General features: G+C 45.0%; 1 protein-coding gene across 2 annotated transcripts in view; it reads right to left on the reverse strand.

The window, feature by feature from the left end:
* Positions 1–1,330: 1,330 nt before the first annotated feature.
* The window catches only part of LOC140492231 (regulator of G-protein signaling 14-like), a 97,517-nt gene continuing 76,627 nt past the window's right edge, over positions 1,331–22,220 (reverse strand). For both annotated transcript variants that reach the window (XM_072591138.1, XM_072591137.1), the window contains exons 11-15: positions 19,432–19,558; positions 17,598–17,691; positions 13,198–13,244; positions 6,272–6,413; positions 1,331–4,053 (exon numbers count right to left, since the gene is read on the reverse strand). In XM_072591138.1, coding sequence (XP_072447239.1) covers positions 3,731–4,053; positions 6,272–6,413; positions 13,198–13,244; positions 17,598–17,691; positions 19,432–19,558 — 733 coding nt within the window. In that variant the 3' untranslated portion in view covers positions 1,331–3,730. The remainder of the gene's footprint in view (positions 4,054–6,271; positions 6,414–13,197; positions 13,245–17,597; positions 17,692–19,431; positions 19,559–22,220) is intronic.

A 22,220-nucleotide genomic window follows, 5' to 3' on the forward strand; every position in this document is an offset into this window, starting at 1 on the left:
AACATCAAAGAGCCACATTTGTGCGCATTCACCACTGCGCTATTATCTCTGTTGTTATTCCACCAGCTGCACAGCCCACAAAGCCACCGACCAAAAAAATCTGGGTTTGTGATGTTCTCTTTCATTATCTGAGTCTTTCATAAATAGAGTGAATAGCTGAAGTCCCTGTGTGGTATCAGTCGTCATACGCTGCCAGTTTGAGGACATGTCCATTATCCCTGCTCATTCTCTCGAAATGTGACTGCTTTTATAACCAGGCCAGTAATTTGCTTTCAATTCTGAGCTTCATTAGCAGTTCCTGATAAAAGATTTTATTGAATGCCTCGTATATGACCCACGTAAACGTTCTCCTCCAAACTAGTGTGGTTGTGTCTTTTATTGAATATTTTAAAGACATCAGGAAGGACACCTCCTTTACAAATACATAATCACTCTCTCCAGTCACTAATTAATCATTCTATCTTTAGTGTTTTTTTTCTGACATAGATGTGAGATGAACTGGTCTATAATTCCCAAGCTCCTTACCTTTACATTCCTTTTGCCAAAGGTTTGAAAATTGCACGCCACTCTAAGAGGAACAAGACACTGTGTGAGAGCTGGACAGAGAGGGGGAGGGAGAGAGAAGGGGAGTGGAAAAGAGAGTGAGAAAGACAGTTAGACACAGAATAACAGTGACCGACAGATACAGAGGAACAGGCAGAAAGAGGCAGTGACAGAAAAGGATCGGGACAGGAGGAATGCAAGGAAATGAAAAGGAGACAAACAGATAGAAATGTGAGAAGGTAAGCAGAGAAAGAAAGGTAAAAGAAAAGTCAGTCAGAGACAAAAGAAAATAATGGAGAGATAGGGAAGAGACAGGACATAAATCAAAAGGAGATGAATATAGAAAAAACAATTAGAGAGATAGGGAGAGAAAACGACACAGTGGGGGTGTGTGAATACAGATCAGGAGAAGATGGGTATGAGAGTTAGAAACAATATATATCACAAGGGAGATAATGATAGAGAGGGAGAGGCACTTAGAGAAAGAAGGAGAAGTAGAGAAATACACATTAAGAGAGACAGAGGCAGGGAGAGATCAAGACAAAGATAACTTTTGAGACAGTGAGAGAAAGAGAGGCACAGCATTTTGCTGATAGAGGGAGGAAAAGCAAAGGCTGATGGAGCAACAGCAAGACAGTGAGGAACAGATAGACAGAAATGTTTGTACGCAAAGTTTCCTCTAGTTTCTAAGTCCATCAAAATGGTGAGCAACTCACACTGAAAATGTGTTAAAATGAGATGATAAGCAGGCCACACAGATTGGCAGTTGTATTAAAGTGTTGAGCAATTTAGTTTTAATACTTTTGAAAGAGAAATCTTAACAAACCATGCTGTTTAGAATTTTAATCATCGAACAATATTTCTGGTAGAAGACCAGGCACCAAGTACAGTTACTGTCTGGCCTGTTACATCACTGACCAGCCCTTTCTCAGATCTTTAAGTAAACTAAGAAATAAATAGATGGCAGTGCCAGTAATGAAGACCCAGTCAAGTCAGATTGATAAAAGACATCTTTAGCATGGAAAGAAGTGTTAGGATTAGTTAGATCTAACTGCTGTAACATAATTCACCCCATACCTCATTCTTTTCCTCACACGATGTGCCTTGGACTCCAGTTTTGTTTGATATCACTGACACAAAGTCCAGTCGTGAGCTAGAACATGGCTGTGACCGGATATATAATAAAATTGGAACAATGTCTTAAAAGAGAGAACAGACAGCAACAATGCAACCCTGAAACTATTACATTGTCATGAACGCCCCCCTTAGCTTTAGGACAGGAACCCATCATCAGTCTAGTCTAGTCAGATGTGACTCCAGCCTCACACCAATAATTTGACACTGAAGAGGCCGGGGTCAATTAATACATTACATCACCTCAAGGTTTGTTTTGAAGGTTTGGCATCACAAACAAAAACAAGAGATGAGCAAAACTGCGAGCTTTGTCACAAATAACTGCCCTCCAGAATCAGCAAAGGTGACCCTCACGATCATCAAACACAAACAGGTTGGCCAACCTGCACAGGCACTCAGCCCCATACTCAAACCACCAGCCTGCCACACACACACACGCACAGCCACATAACCTCTCACAGTCACGTACAGACACATAACCTCACACACAGGCACACAGACATATAACCTCTTAAACACACACACACGCACGCGCACACAAGCACAGACACATAACCTCTCATAGTCACACACAAACATATAACCTCACACACACGCACACACAGATATATAACCTTACACACACAGACACCTAACCTCAATCACAGACATATAATCTCTCTCTCACACACACACACACACACACGGACATATGACCTCTCTCTCACACACACAGACATAAACATGCAACCTCTCTCTCACACACAGACGTATAACCTCTCTCCAACACACACACATAATCGCTCTCTCACACACACACACACACACACACACACACACACACACACAGACATATAACCTCTCACACACACTCATACACACACACAGCTATAGAACCCCTTGCAAATGCAGACACAGCGACACAACTTTTCACACCCACTCAGTTACATAACCTCACACACAAGCACTCACATCTAAACAACCTCTCACACACACTCAGCTCTATAATCTTTCACTCACACTCACTGCCAAACACCCTCACACACTTAGTTATCTAGCCTTACACATTCACAGCGATACAGCATCTCACACATGCAGCCATACAACTTGACACACACTCACATACACACAAAGCCAAATAACCTCACACCGCAATATAAGCTCACTCTGTGATTCCTGTGAGGGTGAACCTATGGACTACACAGAAGCTTTCTCACGCGGACTCTATGTGGCTTTTCCACATCACAGAGGCACAGGTTGGCACAATAACATACCTCTATCCCTAAATCACTTGTTTGTTGTCATTGCCTGACCAATTGATGCTGTACAGTAGGTGCATGGACCCTGACTTGGAGATGTACATTTCATTGCATCGCCCTGAGGCCCACATTCTTCAGTTACATTTAGTTACAAAAAAGCAAAGTTTCACAACGATAACAGGTACATGTAAACAAATTGGAGAATGAATAAGTGCATGAGTCGAGGTGAAGAAGTCCCTTTGGGAACAATCCAGGAAATGCTTCAAATGAAGTTCAGTCAGTCACCAGCTTTTGAACCAGGTGTATGACTCTTATGATCAAGAGCACAACTCTCTGAATGCAAAGGTGTTCAGACATAAAATCTGAGCTTGTTCTCGGAGTTCAATGAATTCAGACTTGCCAATAGCTGAACGGTGAACTATAGATAGATCATAAAGAGGTGGGGATTGTTCAGACAGTGCTACCCCGAGATGCAATATTTGCCACATTCCAACATAATGTCTTTCATAGCTTGGGCTCTGCAACGTCCCTTGAACTAGAATCAATAGAATCGCAGAAGGAAGGTATTTGGCACATTCCCCTCCCACTTCCCTGGAGTAAAATGCAGTGTTACCACCAATGCTGTATCATCAGTGATATTGCTGAGGGAATTGGCTCATGAGGATTCAACAGGGTTGAGGGAAATCCTGCCCTGCTGGCCGTGGTCTTTTGGTCCCCATGTTGGGAAAACTGGGACAGCTGAAGAAACTGCCCCGAGTCGGCCCAGTTTTACAACCTGGTGGTCTGCAGGCCACCAGCGCACTGTCTCATCACTGTCAGAAAACCGTTCTGGGGCACAGACTGTTCCGCTCATGTGAACCTTCTTCTTCCGTGTCCTGTAAGATGCCGACATTTGGGGTCGGTTTCTCATTCGGCGTTCCTGGTACCTGCGCACTCTCGGTCAGACTTTTCTCTGGATGGGCCTGATTTTTGGCACCTTCCTCACTGCCAGTGTCCGGCTCAGGTGCCTGAAGACTGATGCCAGCCAGCTCCTCCGGAAGCTGCAGGAAGTCTGGAAGAATCAAATCTTCCTTCTTCAAGAGGCCTCGCTGGTCATTAGCACGGCAGCTCTGCGCTTTGGACAGCATCTCAAACAGGGCTGTGAAAGGACAGACAAAGAGGCAGTCACATCATAACTCTGGTGCGCAAGTGACTCTCTCCACCTGAAGGTGAGAATCGAAAGACAATGATCAGAGCTGCCTCTCTTCATGACTCAAGGGAACATTGAATCGAACAGTAGGACAGTATAGTGGCTCAGTGGTTAGCACCGCTGCCTCATAGCATTAGGGACCCAGGTTTGATTCCAGCCTCAGATGATTGTCTGTGTGAAGCTTGCACATTCTCCCTGTGTCTGCGTGGATCCCTTCTGGGTGCTCCAGTTTCCTCCAATGTTGTGCAAGTTAGGTGGATTGACCATGCTAAATTGCCCACAGTGTCCAGGGATGTTTAGGTTAGGTGGATTGGTTGTGTTAAATTGCCCACAGTGTCCAGAGATGTGTAGGTTAGGTGGATTGGCCATGGGAAGTTGACCCATGTGCCCAGAGATGTGTAGTTTAGGTGGATTGGCCATGGGAAGTTGTCCCATAGTGCCCAGAGATGTGTAGGTTAGGTGGATTAGCTGCACTAAGTTGCCAATAGTGCCCAGAGATGTGTAGGTTAGGTGGACTGGCTGTGCTAAATTGCTAATGGCGTCCAGAGAGGTGTAGGTTAGGTGGATTGGCTGTGCTAAATTGCCAATAGCGTCCAGGGATGTGTAGGTTAGGTGGATTGGCTGTACCAAATTGCCAATAGCGTCCAGGGATGTGTAGGTTAGGTGGATTGGCCATGGGAAATGCGAGGTTACAGGGATAAGATTGGGGGTGTGGGTCTGGGGGGCGGATGCTGTTGTTTGGAAGGTCGGTGTGGATTCGATGGGCCAACCGGCCTGCTTCCACACCCAAGTGATCCTATGAGCAGTAACTCCATACTGCACAGATTGCACTAACTGCACACTGCAGGGTTGAACCTCAGACATTTGGACAATACAACTCAGAAATACATTTGACACACAAATAAAACAAAGAAATGTGGATTCTGGAAATCAAAAACAAAATCAGAAATTGATGGAAAAACTCAGCTTCTGTAGAGAGTTTACTCCTAATTGTTTACTCCTCCCCCCCTCACCCCCTTCCCCACCCCATATTCAGTCGATATACCAACATTCCTCCAGTTACAAATAGTTCTGAGGAAGGGTCACTGGACCTGAAACGTTAACTCTGATTTCTCTCTACAGAAGCTGCCAGACTTGCTGAGCTTTTTCCAGCAATTTCTGATTTTGATTCGCATCCAGCATTTGGTACGCTTTCCTTTATTGGACAGAACATTGAGTATACGGGTCGGGAGGTCATGTTGCAGCTGTACAGGACATTGGTTAGGCCACTTTTGGAATACTGTGGTCAATTCTGGTCTCCCTCCTGTCAGATGGATGTTCTTGAAAGAGTTCAGAAAGGATTCACAAGGATGTTGCCACGTTTGGGGGATCTGAGATATAGGGAGAGGCTGAATAGGCTGGGGTTATTTTCCCTGGAGTATCGGAGGTGACTTTACATAGGTTTATGAAATCATGAGGGGCATGGATAGGCTAAATAGACAATGTTTTTTTTCCCCTGGGGAGGGGGAGTCCAGAACTAGAGGCTTTAGGGTGAGAGGGGAATATATAACAGAGACCTAAGAGGCAACTTTTTCACGTAGAGGGTGGTACGTGTATGGAATGAATTGCCAGAGGAAGTGGTGGAGGCTGGTACAATTAAAACATTTAAAACGCATCTGAATGGGTATATAGATAGGAAAGGTTTGGAGGGATATGGGCCAAGTGCTGGAAAATGGGACTAGATTAAGTTTGGATATCTGATCGGCACGGACGAGTTGGACTGAAGGGTCTGTTTCCATGTTGTACATCTGTATGGCTCTATCGACATAAGATAGTGATAGCGCTAACCCACCCAACAACAAGTACCAAAGAGCCCTCTCCTTGCCCCTCAGTGAGCCTGTTCTGCCAGTAACAATTCCCATTCCTCTGTGCTCTCCCTCCACCCTTCAGGTTGTCAAGTCCAGTTGGATTATATTCCAGGAGGTTGCATCACATGGCCTCGCACATTATGCCTGCACCCATCACAGATCATTTGGCTCATTTTGGCAATTGTAATGACAGCTAACATCCCACAATCTGCGATGGAGTGGAAACTGTACAATCCCTCCACACTTGCAGTTTCTCCCTTTTCCATTCCTATTTACTACTGGGTCGAGACATGGGCAATTTATTTAGCTCTTTCTCTCACCTTCGACATCGTATGTCTTGCGGTACAGCTCCTTCCTCCCTTCAGCTTTCCCTTTCATTCTATTTCTCCTCGAGGTCTGAGATGAGTGCACCGGACTCTCCAGGAGTTCTCTTCTCTCTGTGGATGTCTTCTCCTGCGTCTGCTGATCAGAGACTTGGAGAAATCAGGGCTCCTTCACGGAAATGAACTTTACCCCTCAGTCCCTGACAAACCACTGCCCCTGCTCCAACAGAATTCGGGAGGTTACATTTAGCACACTCCCAGTGGAGAGCCTTACTCAAACAGAGGGTGAACTGACAGCAGGGTTACTTCACAAAATCCCCACAGCATCCCCCACCAATTTGTAAACTTGACCTCATTCAAAACTCTGTTGCCAATGCATTAACGCAGGCTCTCATGTAACACCTGTATACACTTCCCACACTCCACAACCACCTGATGAAGGAGCGTCGCTCCGAAAGCTAGTGCTTCCAAATAAACCTGTTGGACTATAACCTGCTGTTGTGTGATTTTTAAACTCCACTTTTCTTGGTTTGGCTCCCCATTTAGCAGTGCCTTGGTTTTCAATTTCATCCGTTTTTGCAAATCTCTGCAAATGTCCGCCCTCCTATCTCTGTTATCTCCACCAGCCTCTACACCCCTCCCTATCTCTATAATCTCCACCAGCCTCTACACCCCTCCCTATCTCTATAATCTCCACCAGCCTCTACACCCCTCCCTATCTCTATAATCTCCACCAGCCACTACACCCCTCCCTATCTCTACTATCTCCACCAGTCTCTACACCCCTCCCTATCACTGTAATCTCCACCAGCCTCAACACCCCTCCCTATCTCTATAATCTCCACCAACCTCTACACCCCTCCCTATCGCTGTAATCTCCACCAGCCTCTACACCCCTCCCTATCTCTCTAATCTCCACCAACCTCTACACCCCTCCCTATCTCTAATCTCCACCAGCCACTACACCCCTCCCTATCTCTGTAATCTCCACCAGCCTCTACACCTCTCCCTATCTCCATAATCTCCACCAACCTCTACACCACTCCCTATCGCTGTAATCTCCACCAGCCTCTACACCCCTCCCTATCTCTATTACCTCCACCAGTCTCTACATCCCTCCCTATCGCTGTAACCTCCACCAGCCTCTACATCCCTCCCTATCTCCACCAGCCTCTACACCTCTCCCTATCTCCATAATCTCCGCCAACCTCTACACCCCTCCCTATCGCTGTAATCTCCGCCAACCTCTACACCCCTCCCTATCGCTGTAATCTCCACCAGCCTCTACACCCCTCCCTATCTCTATAATCTCCACCAGCCTCTACACCCCTCCCTATCGCTGTAATCTCCACCATCCTCTACACCCTTCCCTATCTCTCTAATCTCCACCAGTCTCTACACCCCTCCCTATCTCTATAATCTCCACCAGCCACTACACCCCTCCCTATCTCTACTATCTCCACCAGTCTCTACATCCCTCCCTATCTCTATAATCTCCACCAGCCTCTACACCTCTCCCTATCTCCATAATCTCCACCAACCTCTACACCCTTCCCTATCTCTATTACCTCCACTAGTCTCTACACCCCTCCCTATCACTGTAACCTCCACCAGCCTCTACATCCCTCCCTATCTCTATAATCTCCACCAACCTCTACACCTCTCCCTATCTCCATAATCTCCACCAACCTCTACATCCCTCCCTATCTCTATAATCTCCACCAGCCTCTACACCCCTCCCTATCGCTGTAATCTCCACCAGCCTCTACACCCCTCCCTATCTCTATAATCTCCACCAACCTCTACACCCCTCCCTATCGCTGTAATCTCCACCAACCTCTACACCCCTCCCTATCTCTGTAATCTCCACCAGCCTCTACATCCCTCCCTATCTCTATAATCTCCACCAATCTCTACACCCCTCCCTATCTCTGTAATCTCCACCAACCTCTACACCCCTCCCTATCTCTGTAATCTCCACCAGCCTCTACACCCTACAGTTTGTTATCACGTTTTAATTCACTGCTTTAATGTTAACGTTGCTCTCTCCCTGCTCCATCCATGCAGCTGTCGTACTGTATTGTGCACTCTGTTCTGTGAGTCTGAGGCACTTGTATTTTACTATCTGCCTGTAAAGCACTTAAAACAACAGTTTTTACTGTACCTCGGTATATATAACAGTAATAAATAAAATTAAATCAAATCTAACCCCTCCTTATTTCAATAAACTCCACCAGTCCTGACAACCCTCCCTGTATCTGTAACCTCCTTCAGCCCACATCTACAGCCTTGACAAGCTCAACAAGTAACAGGGCGGAGAATGCAGGAAGGGTCAGGATTCTAACTTCAGGTACAGTAGCTAAGGATGGAACTGTGAGGGGGCACGGGGTGGAGTCAATGCAAAGCTGAGTGTGTTGTACTTACACACAGTATACAAAACAAGGTGATTAAGCTTGGAGTGCAGGTTGAAACTGGCAGGTATAATGGTGTGGGTCTCACAGAGACATGGCTCCGAAAGGATCAGGGCTGTGAGCTAAGTTATAAAGGGGGACACATCCTGTCAAAAAGACAGGCAGATGGGGTTGCCTTGTTAGTATAAAAAATGAAATGCAATTGATACCAACAAGTGATATGGAGTCGGAAAGTGTAGAATCTGTGTGAGTCGAGTTGAGGAACCACAACGGATAAAAGAGCCTGATGGCACTTGTGTACAGGCCTGCGAGCAGCAGTCAGGATGTGCAGAAGAAAAGAAGTCATGCGATGGAAAAGGCAAGTAAGAAAGGCACTAATACAGTAATCATAGGTGTCTTCCATATGGACTGGGAAAACCAGAATGGTAACGGATCTCAAGCAAAGGAAGTTGCGGAATGTCTACAAGATGTATTTTTGGAGCACTTGTTGTAGAGCCCAAAAGGGAACAGGGAATTCTGGATTTGGTGATGGGTAATGAGGCGGCCTAATTAGGGAACTGAACGTGAAGGAACTCAGTGGGAGCTGTGACTATAAGATGGTCGAATTCACCCTGCAGTTTGAGGCGCACAAACTGGAATCAGGTGTAACAGCATTCCAGTTGAGTTAAGGGAACGACAAAGGCATAAGGGAGGAGCAGGTCAGAGCTGATTGGGAAGGAGGGCAGTGGCTAGCAGGGTGGATCAGCAACGGCAGGTGTTTCTGGGGATAATTCAGGAAGATTGGCAGAAATCCATCCCAAGGAAGAAGAAACATACTAAGGGGAGGGTGTGGTGACTATGGCTTGACAAGATTAACATGTTAACATAAAAGCAGAAGAAAAGGCATACAATGTGGTGAAGATTAGGGGGAAATCTTTAAAAATCAGCCAAGGATAATCAAAAAAGCAATAAGGGGGAGAAGATGAAATATGTGAGTGAGATAATAAAAGATAATTGAAAGAGCTTTTACGGTATCTAAAAGATAAGGGAAAGGCAAGAGTGGACATTGAAATTCTCTGCCTCATTTTCCAGCGGTTCAATCAGTTTGCACAGTGGAAGACACTATCGGCATATCAGAACTTCAAGACAGGGCAGAGGTCAGTGTTGTGGCTGTCATTAAGGATAAGGCGCTGGGGAAGCTGAAAGGTCTGGAGGTGGAAAAATCACCAGGACCAGATGGACTACACCCCAGGGTTCCTCAGCTATAGCTGAGGAAATTGTAGAGGCATTGGTGGTGATCTTTCAAGAATCACTGGAGTCAAGGAAGGTCCCAAAAGACTGGATAATGGTTAATGTATCACACTGGTTTAATGAGGGAGGGAGACAGAAGACAGGAAACTCGAGGCCAATTAGCCTGACCTCAGTTGTTGGTAAGAGTTTAGTGTCAATAATTAACAATAAGGTTGTGGAGTATTGAAAGTGCGTGGTAAAATAGGGTTGTATTAGCACAGGATGGCCATGCCTGATAACTCTGTTAGAATTCTTTGAGGAGGTAATAAGCAAGTGAGACAAAGGAGAGTCAGTGAACATGATCCATTTGGTTTTCCAGAAGGCTTTTGACAAGTTGCCTCACAGGAGGCAAATAAGAGCCTTTGTGTTCAGGACAAGGTACTGGCATGGCTGACTAGCAGAGTAGGGATAAAGGAGTCTTTTTCAGGATGGCAGCCGATGACTAGTGGAGTTCCACAGGTGTTGATGTCCGCAGGACCACACTTATTCATGTTATACATTAACAATCTGGGCAAAGGAATGAGGGGATCGTTGCTACATTTGTAGATGGCACAACGATATGTGGATGGACAGGTAGCGCTGAGGAAGGAGAGAGGCTGCAGAAGGACTTGGACAGGTGAGGAGAGTGGGCAAAGAGATAGCAGATGGAATATAAGGTGGGCAAGTGTGAGGTTGCACACTTTGGTCAGAAGAACAGAAACATAGATTATTTTTTGAATGGGGAAAGGCTTTGAAAATCTGAAGTTACAAAGGGACTTGGGAATCCTAGTTCAGGATTCTCTTGAGGTTCACATGAAGTTTCAGTGGGCAGTCAGGAAGACAAATGCAATGTTAGCATTCATCTCAAGAGGGCTAGAATAGAAGAGCAGACATGTACTACAGAGTACATATAAGGCTGTATAAGGCTCTGGTCAGACCACATTTTAGATTAGATTACTTTAGATTAGATTACTTACAGTGTGGAAACAGGCCCTTTGGCCCAACAAGTCCACACCGACCCACCGAAGCGCAACTCACCCATACCCCTAACCTAACACTATGGGCAATTTAGCATGGCCAATTCACCTGACCTGCACATTTTTGGACTGTGGGAGGAAACCGGAGCACCCGGAGGAAACCCACGCAGACACGGGGAGAATGTGCAAACTCCACACAGTCAGTCGCCTGAGGCGGGAATTGAACCCAGGTCTCTGGTGCTGTAAGGCAGCAGTGTTAACCACTGTGCCACCGTGCCGCCCCATTTGGAATAATGTGAGCAGTTTTGGGCACCTTATCAAGGGAAGGGAAGGATGCGCTAGCATTGGAGGATGTTCCCAAGGATAATCCTGGAGATGACGAGCTTGTCATATGAGAAGCGATTAAGGAGTCTGGGTCTGTACTCGAGGAGTTTAGAAGGATGAGAGGGCAGTCTAATTGAACCTTGCAGGATACTGAGAGGCCTGGATAGAGTGGACATTGAGAAGATATTTCCACCAGTAGGACAGACCAGGACCCAAGGTCATAGCCTCAGAGTGAAGGGGTGACCTATCAGACCTGGGATGAGGAGGAATTTCCTCAGCCAGAGGGTGGTGAACCTGTGGAAGGTATTGTCACAGAAGCCTGCAGAAGCCATGTCATTGAGCGTATTTAAGGCAGAGATAGATAGGTTCCTGATTGGTAAGGGGATCACGGGTTACATGGAGAAGACAGGAGAATGGGTTTGAAAAACATTACAGCATGATCGAATGGCAGAGCAGCCTCAAGGGGCCGAATGGCCTAATTCTGCTCCTTTGTTTTATACCTTATGGTCTAACCGTCCCTATATTTGTAATCTCCCCCAGCACCTCCACCCCTATCTCTAACCTCCTCCAATCCATACATCATACATTAACTCTGTAACCTCCTCTTGTCCTTAAAACCTCCCTTGTCTCTGTAAATCCTTGCAGTCTCAACACCCTTTGCTATCTCTGTCATATCCTGCAGCCTTTACACCTCTATATCTGTCAACTCCACTGGCTCTGTAACCTATTCCAGTGGTTAGATCCCTCCCTATCTCTGTAGCTTCCTCTAGCTGATAGATTCCTCCCTATCTTGCAACCTCCTCCAACCCCTAAACCCTTCCTTGTCTCTGTCATCTCCTCCTTGTCTCTGTTATTTCCTCTAGTGCCTACACCCCTCCTTATCTCCAATCTCCTTCAGCCCATACACCCCTCCTTGTCTCTGTAATCTCCTCCAGCACCTATACCCCTCCACAATATTGGCATTCCTGTTCTTTCTGATTTCTTGCATATCCCTATCCATGCCAATAAATCTATTTCTCTCTGTCTCCACAGACACTGACAAACTTGCTGAGTTTCTCCAGAACTTTGTGTTTGCATCGTTGGAATCCCCTGATATTGTGAGTCTGTCTAGAGCACCTAGACTTCAGTAGTTTAAGAAAGCAGATCACCACCACTTTCTCAGTTGGAAATAGGGATGGGGTCAGCCAGTGACACACATCTCTTGAGTGAGCAACAGAGAAAATTCCATCATGATCAGCATTCGGCATCTAATCCCAAAAATCCTGAAATTCTTTCTCTAAACTTCCCCACCTCTCTCTTGTCTCCTTTAGACAGTCCTAGAACGTTTCTTCACTGACCAAGCTTCTGGTCACCAGTCTTTCTAATTATTTATGTGACAATGGTGTCACATTTTGATTAATCACCCTCTGATGTAATTAGATTAGATTGGATTACAGCGTGGAAACAGGCCCTTCGGCCCAACAAGTCCACACCGACCAGCTGAAGCGCAACCCACCCATACCCCTACATTTACCCCTTACCTAACACTACGGGCAATTTAGCATGGCCAATTCACCTGACCTGCACATCTTTGGACTGTGGGAGGAAACCAGAGCACCCGGAGGAAACCCACGCAGACACGGGGAGAACATGCAAACTCCACACAGTCAGTCGCCTGAGGTGGGAATTGAACCCGGGTCTCTGGCACTGTGAGGCAACAGTGCTAACCACTGTGCCACCGTGCCGCCCATAACAGAAACGGCAGTGGTGGGATACAAACCCACGCCTCTGTTGAGACTGGATGTTATGAGATATTCCAGTACATTAACGGGACAATACAAATACAACATTACTGCGGTCTACAGTTTGTATTGTTCCTGCGATATTCAGAGTGCTGTATGTTTGGAAAAGGGTGCTCCTTCCTAATATAAAGGCACTTTAAAATCACAGCTTATTCAAGTTTGCAAAATGCAGCGCCACTTACAAGGCAAGTCGATGATTGGTTGGAATTCTTCCTCTCCTCTTGACCACCTGTCAATAATTGAAACAAAATTGATGGTTAGAAAGCACTCAATAAGGTGTTGGCTGTTTCCCAGCCGCTGCTCTGAGATGGATGAGTTGAGTTTTAGTCCATCTCACTTCCTTCAGCTAGAATGGCTGGCTGAGTCTTCCTCCTCCAACGTTCAATTTGACTTTAAATGCTTCTCAGGCTTTCACCTCCAGGGTTCGATCCAGTCTCCAAATCATGGGCTGACATTATTTTGTATGAAGTATACCCTGACATCAGTCCGAAATCAACTCCTTTTAACCTTTGACTCCCTGTTATTTTCTGTTTATCCATTCATGGAACAAGGATATCATTGGTGGGGCCAGCATTTACTGTCCATCCCAAATCACCCAGAGGGCAGCGGAGAGTTAACCAGATTTTTGTAGGTCTGGAGTCACACGTAGGCCAGACTATTAGTTTGAAGTTACTCCCTGCATTTCATTGTTCCATACTCTCTTACGTCCTTCTATTTATTCATCTCTCAATTTCCTTCTTTCAAAAACGAAGATCCCATGTCACTCCAGTCTTACTTTGTACCTCGACTTGAAGCTAAACATCAGCTTTATGGTTTTAATTTGGACTGCCTTTAACACATAAATGTTTCTGCTGAGTCTTCATGTCCAGAATTGGAGATGGTACACCAGGGATATGCTCTGGTTACATTGACGTGCTGCAGTTTAACTTAAACAGTTCATCAATCTTGTGGCTTTATCACGATTGGTTCTGGAAGAACTGGAACATCTCAACCATTGAGCATATTAGCCCTGTGATGCTTTCTTCAACTTTATCCTATCTGATTTTAACAAAATGGCCATAAGAGAGATAAAATGTTCACTACCACTTTGTGGAGTAGCTCTCAGTGTAGCGTTAAGCCATACCTTTGATGCTCTGCAGCAATTGCAACCAGGTGGACCTTACTGATTATGGGATTCCTGATTGGGGTTGTTAACCTGGGTCAATCAGGGAGCCCTGGCTGACAGAGATAAACAGGGGATTCAGAATCTCCTCACTTCGGGGACTGACTCCGAGCTGGCTGGTCACAGCCAGTGTGCTGTGCAGGTGTAAATAAAGGGTGACTTGGTGACACAATACTAGCCTCTATGCAGTTATTTCACTGTCCATGCAAAGGTAGCTGAATTCAGGCAGGAAGAAAATCTTGCAATTGATCTCAATGACAGCCGACACAGGGGGGATTCACACAGAGGAAGTGAATGCTTACAGAGGAATTAGGGGTTACACAGAGTGGATAGATGACTTTTTTTTAGAAACAATTAGTAATTTCAATGGGAGGTACAGCAGGGTCATTCTGTCCGGGTGAGGGGATCTCCCCAGTGTTCAATCATGTTTGTGAAAGGGGAGTAGAGGGTTGTTAGTATGGGCAGAGTATCAGAAGAACCTGGAGAATTCTATTCTATTGTACATCAGAGGCAAAATTAGTTATTCCAGATTTCATTGTAACCTCCATATCCTTGGACTGTGTGAGGAACAGGAGTGAACCCATGTATTACTAAACAGTTACTCCCCCAATGGAAGTGATGATGTTTTCCATGACAGAATAGCCCGCTAGTATTTATTGTCACCCTCACATCTGAAAAAAGTGGAGGGTGGTTAGAATCGGTCAATAGTCCAGCACAGATCACAACCTTCAAGAAAGCTGAACAGGTAATAATTCAAAGGTTTTTATTTCTCCCAAAAGAAAAATAGATTTATATCAGGCAACTTCTCTTAGCTTTAAGTATTGAAGCAGATTTGATTGATAGCTGTTCACTTGCACACAGATTGGATGGACAGTTCACTCACCCAGCTCCTACCAACAACAGGCAATGATTTACAATGATGCCTGAGGGAAAGTAGAAAGTTTATGTTCCAAGAGATTCACGTGGGAAATAAGGAATTAAAGCAGAAAATGCTGGAAAAAGCACTCAGTGGCTTCAGCGACCACGTTCGAGTGAAACATCAATGTTTCAGGTTTGATGACCGTCCAGCAGAATGAGAAAATATTCGAGGTGAAGGTTTTTAAGCTCAAGTAGAGCCTGAGGCAGAGGAGGAGAGGAACGAAAATGGAAGGGGAATCTTCATGACACAGTGGTTCTCAAAATGTGATGTGCTAATTATTAGTCATGCACGTCACACCATGGCAGGAGGACATTTCAGAAGAGAGTCCAGAACCTCCGGCCTACACTCATGTGGCTCCTCGTAACTTTGGGAGTTAGTTCTAAACCTGAACAAAAACAATGTGGATTGATGACCAAGATTTAAATTAGTATTGATTTTGTCGGACTAATATAGTTCGAAGATAAGTATTTGTTTCCCAGATGATGATTATTGCGATGATTTTATAATCAGAATTTTAATCAGACAAACATGCTGCCCAGAATCTGAAAATGTCTGTACTTTTGGTTCTGGTACGATCTAATAATGCAATTACAATATTTAATAAACATATTTATTATGTTTAGTTACAGGATATCAGTGAAGTATTTATTGTTTCCATCAATTGTAATAAGCCTTTCTGCAATGCTAAATGAACGGGGGACCATGGGATCCTACTGTCTGTGACAATAGGCTGCAGAGGGAAGGGTTAGAGAACTGCTGAATGACAAACAGAGTCAAGACTGAACCTAACTTTGTCTCGGATATCCACATATGATATCAATAGTTCAGATTAATATCAGCAAGAAGAGCAATTGACAGCAAGTATCCCCTAAGGTATCACACAGACACACACACAGACACAAACACACAGATATACACACACACACAGACACACACGCAGACACTCACATAGACACACATGCTCAAACACACACTGACACGCATACACACAGATACACACACATTCACACAGACACATACACTCACATTCACACACATATACACACACACACTCATACACACACAGATATGCATGCACACATACACACACAGACACACACACAGGCAGACACACAGACACAGACACACACACAGACACCCACATACATACACATATACACACATAGACACATTCACAGACACACACATTAACACACAAAATAAGAAGCAAGAAGCAAGTTTCACCAGCCAATTATGAGTCTTCTCACAGAAAGATAGTTGCTTAGAATGCAAAGTACAACTGTTCTCAGGTTGGTAGATGAACCACTCAATGTAGTAGTACCCCACAGACCCAGGGGACCCCACCTCCCAACATTTAGCTGTACTGAGCTAACTGACTTCAGCTGGAGAATTGTTCTATTATGATAATTGACCTCAGGAGTTTGGGTCAGAAATGAATGTGGAAGAAATTAGCCAGAGATTCCTGGTGTCTGTTTCTATCAATGCATGTGCATACCTGCAAACTAACGTTTTGTGATTCATGTTCCAGTTCACCCAGATCCCACTGCAACTCATCCCTGCTGATCAAGGTTCCAAAACTAGACCAGTTCCACTTGCCTGTGTTTGGTCCATATCCCTTCAAACCTTTCTTATTCATGCACCTGTCCAAATGCCTTCAAAATGTTGCAAATCTACCTGCATCTACCATTTGGGGCAGCACAGTGGCTCAGTGGTTAGCGCTGATGCCTCACAATGCCAGGGACCTGGGTTCAATTCCAGCCTCAGTGTCTGTGTGGAGTTTGTACGTTCTCCCTGTGTCTGCGTGGGTTTCCTCCCACAATCCAAAGATGTGCAGGCTAGGTGATTTGGGCCAAGCCCTAAATTGCCCATAGTGTTCAGGGATGTGTAGGTTAGGACATTAGTCAGGAATAAATGTAGAGTAATAGGGTAGGGGAATAAGTCTGGGTGGGTTACTCTTTAGAGGGTTGGTGTGCACTTGTTGGGCCAAATGGCCTGATTCTGTACTGTACAGATTCGATTCTTGTCTATGACGTCCTCTAGAAGTTATTCCACATACAAACCATCCTGTGTGTAAAAACGTTACCCCTCAGAACACATTTTAAATTTCTCTTCCCTCACTTTAAAAATATACCCCTAGTTATGAATGCCCCCACCCTAGAGAAAAGACCTTTGTGATTCATCTTATTCTTGCCCCTCATGATTTTACAACTCTCTATAAGGTCACCTCTCAACCTCCTATGATCCTGTCTGTGCTGTAGATGTCTGGATCCCATCACTGCCTGCAAGTTCCCTTCCAAACCATACTTCATTCTGATTATTTGGTGTTATATCACTGTTGTTAGGTCAAAACCCTAGCGCCCTCTCCCTATTACAGCAACGTGGGTGTCCTTACACCTCAGGATTGCAGCAGTTCAAGAAGGATGCTCTCTCCAGCATAATAAACATGCCAGCAAGAACAAAGCAAACATGGGCCAGGAAAATGACCTCTGCATCATGCCTACCTTGTTTGGGTATTTTTATCATATCCAGGATCACTTGTTGATTTTCCAGGCACGACACAGTGGCATCCAGTTTCAAAGGTTGGGAACCTCCACTCTGTTCAGACACAGATTAAAGAAAATAATTCACTAAACCATTCCATATGCTTCCCCATTAGAGCGTGCGCCAAGATTACTTTCAAGCCAGACTGTTCTCAGTAACCTGGAATAACCCCACAGAGTATAAACATTTTAGCCACTTTAATAGTTTGTTCAAGAGCTGGACATAGAACAGATCATGATCTACCACTTACAGAAGGTAGGTCTGCAGAATTATCAACAGGACAGTGATTAACAAGACTAGTTTCGAATGTCTTGCTGTTGGAGTGGGGTGTTTGGAGACAAATTTCCTGTTTTCTCACCCCTCCCAGTGGATTTTTACCTCTCCCCGGCAATCACTTGGGTTAAGGTAGGGGTGAAGAGTATGTGTGCTGTGATTCACAAGCGTTGTTGTTCTGTCAACATTATCCTACCACAGCTTAGGAACTGCTCTCTCATTAGAGAGAAGCAACTGGTGGTGATTTTAACCTGAGGGCCACCAGACCTCAGACAAGGGAAGAGGTTCAGAAGCAGACCCCTTCATGGTAACCTCAAAACAGTGATGGGAATTGAACCCACGCTGTTGGCATCACACTGCTCTGTCAACCAACAATCCAGCCAACTGAGGTAAACCAATTCCCAATCAGAAGTAGAGCAAGTTCAGAATAACCCAGGCTCGATAAGTGTCTCAAGTTTCAGATCTGAGCAATGAGCAATGGCAGAACTAGCTAATTCTTGGTGATAAGGGAACAGCTAGAACCTCAAAAGGGCAATAATGTGCATATGGGAATATTCTTAAATTCAAGACCGACTCAGGAATGTAGTCATGCAATCTAGGCAGACATTTGAATGAGAGTTATTTTTAATTCACCTGTTCAGATCCGTGGGAGCAGGTGTGATTTGAACCCAGTTCTTCCTACCCAGAGATTGGAGCCAGCATTTGTTGTCTATCACTAATGGCTTGCTGACACCGTGTCAGAGAACTACATAGGATGGACCACATTATAGTGATTCTGGATTCATGTATAGGCCAGACCGAATAAGGACAACAGATTTCCTTCCTGAAAGGATAAATGTGACCCATATGGGTTTTTAAATAACTATTTGGCTTTATCTGTTAATTGAATTTAATTGTTATCAGATGCTGTGATGCAATTTGAATCCATGTCCCTCAATGATTAATCTGGGCCTACTGATCTACCAGTCCTGTCTTATTACCACGACTCCACCATCCCTCCCAGCTTCGTTTGCCCTCTCAATTGGAAATAAGAGACCGGATAACATTACTCAAAGTCACTCTTATGCAGCATTTATCTCTCAATCAACATCTAAAACCAATTATTTAACTTTCATTTGACTACTGTTCATGAGAGGTGAAAGTGAGTCCTGCAGATGCTGGAGATCAGCGTCTAGATCAGAATGGTGCTGGAAAAGCACAGCAGGTCAGGCAGCAACCAAGGAACAGGAGAATTGATGTTTCGGGCAAAAGCCCTTCATCAGGAATGGCCTGATGAAGGGCTTTTGCCCAAAAGGTCGATTTTCCTGCTTCTGGGATGCTGCCTAACCGGCTGTGCTTTTCCAGCACCACTCTAATCTTGACTACTGCTTATGGGATCACGGTGCTTTGAACTTCGTGGTCATGTATTCTGCATTACGACAGTGATTACTCGTTAATACAAATACTTTTGGATGTCTTGGCGATGTGTGAAAGGCGCTTTACAAATACAAGTTCTTTCATTTCGACCGTGTTAATACCTACAATTTTAGCCTCCACCTCGCTGGAATTTAACTTATATTTGATCAGAAAGGGCTGCAAAGCCTCAGATACAGTTTTGGTTGGTCTCGCCGTCACCCAAAGTTTTCGATTGACTGGAACAAGCTCCAACCTGAAAGGAAATCAAAGTGAGAGATGACGAATGCGAGTGAAAGTTGACACCCCCCCCAAATACCCCGTCAAATAGCAGGCTCGGGTTACTTTGCTTTCACCGCAGTTTGGACTACCACCTGGAGAGCTTTCACCTCCCTTATCAGTCAGGCCTGAAAGGGAACACTAGTTGGGGAAGAGGCACTAATGGTCCCACCGCCAGCCAGGTTGTGAGCAGCTTGCGGCTCAGTTGATAGGACCTGTGCCCCGAAGCCAGAGGATCGTGTGTTCAAATCCAGCTCCCGATCTGGAGTGTGTAAATCCAGATTGACACTCTAATGCTGTATTAAGAGAGGACTGAGTGTTGGAGACAATATCTCCCGATCAGAGAGAACCAAAAGAGCAACTGTGTTCTCAGGAGGATATGAGGGAAACTCCAATTGCACATCCAATGAGGAGAAATATCCTGACGAATGTTATCGCTCAAGTGCAGTGAATAGTTCAGGAGCCAACACTTCAGATCATGAAAATTAGATCGCATGACAATTATAATGACTCTTCCCACTTAGGCTAATATCACAATCAGAACAAAAAGTTACCTACAAGTTTCAGATTTAATTAACGATCTCTTATGAGGGACTCGATTGAATACTTGCAAGCATTCAATAGCTTTGTTCATTCAAACTGTCCACTACTTCAGTCAACTTCCAAAAGATTCAGTTGGGTTTATCATCTTCAAATCTACTCTGATCAGCTGAAGATTTATAAAATATTCCATCACTGTATCCTTCATTGCAAACGTTAGCTATTTCCCAACAAGGAAATCGACCTCTCAGGCACACGCTCTTCATCAGGAATGTAGGCTTATTCCTGATGAAGGACTTATACCTGAAACGTTGCTGCTCCTGCTCCTTGGATGCTGCCTGACCTGCTGTGCCCTTCCAGCACCACACTCTTGACTCTGATCTTCAGCATCTGCAGTCATCACTTTCTCCTTATTTCTCAACGAGTGATGCTCAATTGGTTTCCTGCTCACACCTTTTCTAAACAGTAAATGTCGTGCGTTGAAAATTGTGTGTTTCACTTGCGAATGGCTATCATACACAAGTACCAGCAGAGAGTGTTTCGAGGAGGGATGTAGGAACGCGTGTTTTAACAATATGTAACTCCCACTCTAACTGCATCTTGCTGAACGTTGTTGGTTCTTCCCAAACCTTTCACAGCAGAATGAGTTCCCTGTTCTTTTTAAGCTAAGGGAATGCTTTGAGAATCAAAAAAAAAACTTTGGGAGGCACAAGACAAGAGTGAATGGCAGATTGCCAGAGGTTGAGGTTGCTCCCAAGTTCTGCTACAGGGGGACCAAGTGAGGACAGTGATGGACCAGGCTGCATGGAAAAGGCTGATGAAAGTACACACCAAAATGGCATTGTAAAAAGCCAGGGTTCAGTCCTATCATTGGAATATGAAGGAGTCCGACAGCAAACCAGCAAAGGCTTCCACACGCATATTGGAGCCCATCTTTTCTGGAATGGTTCTCCACTAAACACTTTGTGGACCAAGCTGTAATGGGGTTTCTGATCACCTGACTGTGATGGCCAGTGTTGCAACTTCCATCTCAGTGAAAGCAGCTTCCACAGAGGGCCACGCTCAAAGTTCAGACTGCTGTCATCAGGGCTAGTGTTTCAAGGGGCTTATGAAAGCAGCAGACATTCAGCTCTGCCCTGGGAGACTCCTATGGTTCCATGGACCTGTAGCTCTCTCTCAGGGGGACAGCTTTCCTGATCATAGAATACCTCGAGCGCAGAAAGAGGCCATTCAGCCCTTCACTGACCCTCCAAAATGGATCCCACCTAGAACTAGCCCACACTCTATCCCTGTAACCCCTCATTTACCATGGCTTATCCACCTAACCTAGACAATCCACCTAGCCTGCACATCTTTGGGACTGGAGGGGGAAATCAGAGCAGCCAGAGGGTACCCACACAGACACAGGAAGAATGCGCAAACTCCACACAGACAGTCTCCCGAGACTGGTATCGAACCCAGGTTCCTGGTGCTGTGAGGCAGCAGTGCTAACTATTGAACCATTTTGCTATCCAACATTCGCTACCCGGCCATGCTTTTGCATATCAGTCAGCCAGCGCAGACAACAGCAGCCCACACTAGGATGTCTGAATCCCAGGGTAGGTCAAAGCTATAGTACAAGACTCTTAGCCATCTCCTCTGCTGAAAGCTAGGCACGCTGCAACCACTGACACAGCACTTCATGGAAACACAACTACATTACTCTGCTAACTTCATTTACACTTCCTCATCAGACAGGGCAATACCTGTACAACAAAATGTTCAGATCTGGCATTATAGGAAATTTCACAAGTCGGAATTGCCTATGTCTGGAGCTCCCTCCCTTTTTTCAGTTAGTTCCATAGAATGGGGATCAGTGAGGGATACACACCAGAAAGATTCATGGATGAAACCCTTTTTGCTATTGAAATAACTGCCCAGAGGCCAGTATCCTCTCACCAAGTCACCCTTTATTGACATGTGCACAATACATAGGCTTTGAGCAGCCAACAGAAGGAAGACAAGTACCAAGAGATGACAGAAAACTTCTCAATTTAGTTTTGTATATGTGGCATGACTTTATTCATAGATTTTGATTGGAATACTTGATTTGTGCTGTT

This window comes from Chiloscyllium punctatum, chromosome 20, assembly GCF_047496795.1.
Source record: "Chiloscyllium punctatum isolate Juve2018m chromosome 20, sChiPun1.3, whole genome shotgun sequence".
In the NCBI taxonomy this organism is placed as follows: domain Eukaryota; kingdom Metazoa; phylum Chordata; class Chondrichthyes; order Orectolobiformes; family Hemiscylliidae; genus Chiloscyllium; species Chiloscyllium punctatum.